We start from the raw sequence: 7,769 nt of genomic DNA on the forward strand, positions 1-7,769 counted from the left end.
TGTACAACATCATCAATCTGATACTCTTTCAAAGCATCTTTAGCCTTTGCAGGGTCACTTGCTATATTCTCAACCTTAACTAGACCCTACAGTTAAATTTATAAAAACACAAGACCCAGCCCCCTCTGTATAGAGTTCAACCTTTATCCTAAGATCTGCTATTTCTCTTCTTACAGCTGGTAATGATGATGATGATGATAATAATTCCGTCAGTTCAATAGTTAGTCCGTTACTGGATACTTTACTAACAAAACCCTCAACTAACTGACCAGGAACCATCAACTGAAGAAAGTACAATTATTATATATAAATAAATAAAAAGATACTGTACTGTAGAATGTGCATGATGTTACTTGTAAAGCTCTTTCAGTTCTATATGACACATCAATCATCATCTGATACTCAATTGGAGGGAAATCTCCATACATTACACCTGTTGTGATAAAGTAATTAATATTAATTAATAAATATTCACTTGTGTCCATTACATTACATGTATTTGTGGTTGAATGTGTCGAGTGACTGTCATGAGAACAGAGTCGATCCAGCAGGTCTTTATGTTTTTGAGTGAAATCAGTTACTTTATCAATAAATGGATCAGAAGGAGAGAGATCACGTGACTTCACATGTTGGCCTTCAGAGTCGTTCTTCTCTTCATTTGAATTGTAATTATAGTCAGACACAGGAGAAGAAAAGGAATAATAATTACTGCTACCTAATACTTCTTCCTCCATCATTAGATATAAGAATCAGCAGAGACTCGAGCAGAGACTAGATTAGAACCAGCAAGTCACATTCAAAACTGTAATGTATCTATCTGGTAGGTGTGGCAGCTATTAAACCAGCCCCACCCTTCTACGCAAGTATGCCAAGTATACCGCAATTTGCCTTTTTTTCGTACAAAAATTTTTCGTTTCAGAAAAATTCAAGTGGAAATATTTTCGTCTTCTCATAGTGTACGAAAATTTTTACAATCTGAAAATTTAGCTTCTCTTGCATATACCTTGTCCTTTACCTACTGGTAACAAGGCCGCTATAGTAGTGTTTATAATTCTTGAGATATGAGCTTCTTGACCTGGCTGTTCCCCGACATTACTAGTATACGGATAGTACTGGAGATGCAGCAATGACCAATTTACGGATAATAAACGGAAACATTAAATGGCTACTTTTGTCACATGGTGGACCGTTTTATTTTATAACTCAGTAGTGAAGCAACTGATTGAAGTACAGCAAGCACCAGTGGATAGAGCAAGGTTAGAGCTGCAAGAATATGCCTACTTATCTGGCCGTACCTTAGTCTTTCTTTGATGAATTAGGTCACAAATTTTGGTTGCTCAAAAATTTTCGATTGAAATATTTTCGTCATTTTAGGACCATACGAAAATATTTCCACAACGAAAAAAAGGCAAATTACGGTAATTTAATTTATACAAGCTCGATTTACAAGCCAAGTTGTTGTCGGTTGTTGTTCATTGTTAACTTGTTCTTTCGCTCTGTACTATCACTGGTTAACTGCAAGTTCAGGTCAGGATACACTAACTCCACTTATTCTAATGGAACTATGGCTACTGGATCCAGTCAAGCTTGTTTAGGTATGGACATTGAACCCGCCATTTTGATTTCGTTTGTACATTTTAGGTGTTGATGATCTTGTTGACGTTCTTGATTTGTTAAAGAGATGTGGCTTCTCAGAAACAAAATGGTATGACCTTGGACTGAGACTAGGACTAAGGAAAAATACACTGGACATCATAGAAACAAAGCATCGTGGTGATGTGCTTCGCTGTATGACAGAGTGCCTCTCCCAATGGTTACGTAGAGCTGATAATGTTGACAGTAGAGGAGGAGCCAACTTGGACTCACTGTCAGATGCTCTAGGATCTATAAATGAAACTGCTGTAGCTGAGAAGTTAAGTGAGTCAACCATTACTGTATGCAGCTATAATCATTGTATTTTCTATCATAGAACATCAGGTTCTTATTAATATTTTTAATAATCGTCATACTGTCCTGTCTCAGTCTCTTTGTGATTCTGTTGCTATTGCTTGGTTACTTTATGGTGAACGTATGTTAACACAAGAAGCAGTTAGTAGAGTGGTGTCAGCTAGTCCCTCTATTCCTAATCAACGTGAGGCTCTATTAACTGCTGTCAAAGAAGCTGTTCAAACTGATCCCAACAGTTTACATACATTTGCTAATGTATTGTGTACAATCAGTACTAATGTATCACTGGGACAAACCATACTGGATGATATTAGTGAGTTTTTATGATAATAATCACTGCATCTTTTAAAATGCGGTTTTACTGAATGGCCACTCAAATTAGATTCATACTCTATAGTTTCTTATAATGTAGATAAAGCTGGTGTGGGTGCATGGCCAGTATTATTCATTATTCTTAATATATATTATGTGTATAGTTAATGAATATTTGCCATTATGAGGTGATATATGCATGTGTGGATGGGAAACATGAATGTAGTCTATTTAGTATATCATAACTAATGACAATTGTTTTTTATTATTATGTGTTTAGGTAAGTATTTTCCTACTCCTGAAGAGGATGTGGTTCCTGAGACTCATAATGCAAGTACTGCACAATCTGGTATGTATTAAGCAAATTGCTTTATTATTTATTTTTAATTCATAGATACATTTTCATCTCCTTCTGATGTAGTAGTTGCTAGTAATTCATCTTCACAACCTTTATCACCTCAAGGTATATGTGACTTGACATGTTACAGAACTAATGATATCTATTCCTGTAGCTGAAGTACAAAATGTGCAAGTTCCTGTTTCAAAAGATTTACTGGAGAACTTTACCTCAATGAGAATGTCTTATGGAAGCATGTTTTACAATGTTGGCATTATTTTTAAACAAAAGCGCTGCTCTCTAAGGAAAATGAAAGATTTCCTGTCTTGCTGTGGTACTATTCTTTGTGAAAAAGTAAAGAAGTGTCGTGATATTTCTAGTATCTTGCGTCTAATTCAAAATGAGTGTTCACTGACTAATATTGCACCCCTTCGTAGTGTAGTGGATGAGATGAATATCACTGAAGCAGATGAACACATTAAAGCATATAAAGCAAAGCTAAAAGAGTTTTGCAATTCACTTTCCATTAGTCTTTGTCTGAAGGAAAGGTTTGCTTCCATTCCTCCTTGTCAATGTCAGACAGTCACTTTTGTCCTTGACTGGGAACCTGAGGAACATGTACTCAAAGATATTGAGGTACTTCTTGCAAAAGCATCTGCCGGTAAACTACTGAGGATTGAGTATATAGAGCCTCACAAATCAATATGTGTCACTTGCTCCTTTCCTTTCTCTGATGTTGGGTTTACTGTATTGAGGATGATAGAGAATATTCATATACTAATGGGACAAGGATTAAAGAAACTGACTATTGGTAACTTAACATTATGGAGGAGACAAGATGTTAGACAAAAGGTACATAATATGAATAATTGAATATTGTTTAATGAATATTGTATTGTATAGGAACTGAAAGAAAAGGATCAAGACTTTCTACAACACACTGAGGTCAGTTAATATAATCATTCCTTTTATTAGTTACATTATAGTACCTGTACAATGTAACAATGTGTTCAGTTGATTGTAATGTGTTAATTATATGTACAGGTTATTTCTTATATTATACTTGAAGAAGCTGAATATAAACTAAGAGATGCTATCAGTAGCAAAGAGAAGGTATGTCATACTACCAGACTGTGTAATGTAATCTTAATTGTATGTATAGGAAACTATTGAATTGAAACAAGAAATATCATTAATGGTTCAAGCAACTGAGGTTAGAATTTTAATTCTTTGCATACTTTGTGTATGAATCTTAATTGGTTGATGTACATATTTGATCATAATTGTATATAGTTTACTTAAATATACCATATTTTACCATATAAACGCCTGGTCCAAATAAACACCTGTCATTAATATATTCTAGCTATAGATACGCATATTTGTACCAAAAATAATGCCCCACTGTTTAGATAGCTCCAAAGTGCTTATTAGGTAGAGCCTGGTCCAATTTGCCCGGAGTTGGTGGTTCAATCCCACTCGAAGTATCTTTTTTATTTTTCTTTTGATGAATTTTTTGCTGCTAAGAAATAAATGCCCGGGCGTCTAATTGGTAAAATATGGTATTATTATATAGGAGGAATCATTGCCTGTTCAAAGTGATACTGAATCTGTTAAAGAAGTTGAGGTATATCTCACTAGTTTGTATTAATTATAATACCGTAATTCTTCTAAAATTTCGTACCTCTAATTTCGAAAATAAATAATTTTAAGCACCTTTATTTCAAAATTAATTCTAATTATTCGTTTTGTAAATTATGATGAAACTTCTTCTAATTTCGCCATTTCCCTCCGATTTCGACACTTGACAGCATTATAACACATGGACCTGTGCAGGAAGAGGCCGAAAATCATGCCTAACTCACAGTGATGCCTCGAGCAGCACTCCGCTGGACAGATGACTGCCATTAGTAGGCCTAAGTTCAAGATTCAGATTGTATTAGTCAGGCAACAAAGAAGCCTAAGTTCAAGATTCCGATTGTATTAGTCAAGCAACAAAGAAGCATCGACAGACTTACATCTTGTCCAAACATGCATCTTAGTGCCTCCTATTTCGTCATAATTCATTGTTCGTTGGCCATAAAGGCTTAGTTTACTCTAATTATTCGTTTTCAAAATTTATTTATCAAAGTGACTGTGGCAAATTTTTAGAAGAATTACGGTAATTATTAATAGGAAGAGCCACTTTATGAAGAGTTGACTGTATTGAGGTTTCAGTTTAATGAGATACAAAAAGAAAACAAAGAATTGTCAGACAAATTATCAAAAATGAAGATTGAGTATTTGAGATCACTTACTAGTAATACTGATTCAGGTTAGAGTAGTTTTATTAACTATACTAATAATTATATAATTAATTAAAGCTGCTAGCAAATTGAGACGAGGAATGTCTTTTGAAATCGATGACTGCAAATTTCATCTTAAAGCAATGACAAGACCAGACTATCAGCCATTAGTAGATAATAAAAGAATAATAGAGAAATTACAAGAAAGAATAACATTAACAAATATGGAACTAATTACTAAAAGAGAACATACTGAGAAGATTATAAAAGATATTAAAGATATTAAAGGTTTTATTGATGATGTGTATCATCATTTGATTGTTGATATTTGAATAGATCTTTTGAAAGAGACTGAGGAGAAAAGACAGAGAGAAAAGGAAGAAAAAATTGGAAAAGAAATGTTTGGAGTAAGAATGAGATGGACAAAAGTACACTATCTACTTACTTTTATTTCATAGATTATATTATTTTGTAATCATCCTGTTACTGGTGAATTAAAGCAGTCATTCCTTAAAGTACATAAAGATGAATTACTACCCAGTGTACTGGATAAAGCTTATGAGGTTTATTGATCTATTTCTATTTATTCTTTCATTTTTATTCATTTCTTATCAGTTAATGGAATTAGCTCCTCATATTTCTATTGAGAGATGTCGTTTAGTTAAATATGATTATTCGTCTGAAGTAATGAATCAATCCTTTGATCTTGATGAAGTATGTTTTATCAATCCTATTATTATATTTTATTATTTTTTTAGTATCAGTATCAAACTATTGGACAGATTATGAGTGTCACTAGATATCTTCAAGTATTTTTAGAAACTCGTAAAGAAAATGAAACTTTTAAGAAATACAATGATGGAGGTGGGTGTGGCTTGTTACCATGGCAATACTATACATGTGTTTGATGGTGTAGGTATTAATCTAGAGGTATCAGTGGTTGATCTGTCAACTGTTGAAGTAGTACCAGCTGAACCAGTGAGAGGAGAGCTAGGTTGGACTGATGGAGAATTAAAACAACATATAGGAGAAGTAAGAGGAAGAATGTACTGTCATTTATATTGATCTCCCTCCATTGATCTGGTCCATTTTTTTAGGAATTTAGTATCAATCCATCATGTATGAGAATAGTAGTGGAGGAGTATAATTACATAAACAATGTTACTTCAGTCCATGATGTTAGTATTGTAGGAGGTACTTTAAAGGAGGTACTCTATAGAGGAAAGAGAGCTAACCCAATCAATTTCAAACAAGTACTTATTATTTATGACACTAATACTGTAAAACATTGAGGAGGCCTTTTATGATTGATTACTCAAATAGCATGTACACAGGGACATGCATGATCAGACTACTTTCATTTGTATTTCTCTTTCCTCCTCCTTAACACACACACATACATGTATACTCATGCAGTTGCTGTATGTATCATCAGACCCTGCAGATTATCAAAAAAAATACAAAGATAGTTTGATGTACAGAATTATTGATTTTCACATTAACTCAATAACACTGGACATTACCATACCTCCTGGACCTGAAGCCACACCCACTACAACTAATATAACCGAAAGAGGAATAATAATGAAAATTATATCAATAAATGAAGAAAATAAAGGGAAAAAAAGAAGTAATAATAAATATTAACATTGAAAAATCATTCAACATTATTATTATTCAATACAGAGATACAGGTACAAGTTAGTAACAGTATAACATTAGATCAGTTGAAGGAGGAGCTAGTTCCACTGATTGGTGTACCACCTACTGGTTTTAGAGTGTATGAAATCAAAAAATATGACCGACGATATGACAGTGATGATGAAGAATATGAACTGGGAGGACTGGATGAGATATTAATGAATATTGGTATTAAATCTGGGTCAGAGGTATGTGTATTTTAGTTTAGTGGGATTATGATTGTTCACTTTTATATACTACGTCTAATAACACACACGCACACACACTCGTCTCTTTATTATCTACTAGTTGATAGTAAGACTGGGTAGAACAGTATTACAAGAAGGAGAGAAAAGAATTAAATTATATTTATTACAAGTTAACAATACTGAGGTATGAGAATAATTATTAATAATTATTAGATTTTATTTCATTTTATAGTTTTGTACTTTTATGATGGAGTCTATTTATGCTGAGGGTTATACACAAGTGAGAGAGTTTAAGAGACAAATTATTGAAGAAGCAAAAGAGCAAGGAATTGACTGTGTCCTTGAATTAGACAAGTAAGTACATCATGTGATTATCATGAGACTATCATGTGACTTATTGTGTAGAATGAGATTACGTGACAAGAAGGGAGTGTCCCCTGGTAGAGTATATCTTCATGATGAGTTGATTGATACTTATAGTACATACAAGTATAGTAAGGAAATGTATGTGGAACCATTGAAAGGTCAGTATATTCAGTATAGTTTTAGTATACCACATGTATTATTGTAGTAAGTTATGTTATATAAATTTCTTCATGCATTTCATTAGGACCAGAGAAGATGAAGCATTATACACAGATGCAGGTGTATGTTATAAGATGGCGTCCATCACAATGTTCAGTTGATCCAATAGAAGAAATTATACTGGATAAGAGATATGATCCTAAGGATTTTATTGGAAAGGTAATGTTTGTAAAAGAGAAATTATAATAAGCAGTGTCACTATTATTATTATTATTACTATTATAAAACAAACAGGCAACAAGAACATCATCAATAAAGTGTTAGAATTGGTAAAAATTAAGTTAGTAGGAAAATAATAGGTTAATTAAGTCATTGTTGTTTAGTAAGAGAATAGAGATGGGTTGACGCCTAACCCATCCTCGATAGTCATCCCTCTCCACTTAGATCTAGTGCCTTGAATACATAAGTTGGTTG

At 33.3% G+C, this 7,769-nt stretch overlaps 1 protein-coding gene across 1 annotated transcript in view; it reads left to right on the forward strand.

The window, feature by feature from the left end:
- The first annotated feature begins 5,568 nt into the window (after window positions 1-5,568).
- LOC109586647 (ubiquitin carboxyl-terminal hydrolase 47-like) overlaps window positions 5,569-7,769 on the forward strand; it is a 3,771-nt gene continuing 1,570 nt past the window's right edge. Inside the window, exons 1-9 of the mRNA XM_020002842.1 lie at window positions 5,569-5,595; window positions 5,640-5,706; window positions 5,798-5,913; window positions 5,979-6,075; window positions 6,568-6,770; window positions 6,871-6,954; window positions 7,003-7,124; window positions 7,176-7,294; window positions 7,381-7,514. Coding sequence (XP_019858401.1) covers window positions 5,569-5,595; window positions 5,640-5,706; window positions 5,798-5,913; window positions 5,979-6,075; window positions 6,568-6,770; window positions 6,871-6,954; window positions 7,003-7,124; window positions 7,176-7,294; window positions 7,381-7,514 — 969 coding nt within the window. The remainder of the gene's footprint in view (window positions 5,596-5,639; window positions 5,707-5,797; window positions 5,914-5,978; window positions 6,076-6,567; window positions 6,771-6,870; window positions 6,955-7,002; window positions 7,125-7,175; window positions 7,295-7,380; window positions 7,515-7,769) is intronic.

The sequence above is a fragment of the Amphimedon queenslandica genome, unplaced genomic scaffold (assembly GCF_000090795.2).
Source record: "Amphimedon queenslandica unplaced genomic scaffold, v1.1 AMPQUscaffold_13513, whole genome shotgun sequence".
Lineage (NCBI taxonomy): Eukaryota > Metazoa > Porifera > Demospongiae > Haplosclerida > Niphatidae > Amphimedon > Amphimedon queenslandica.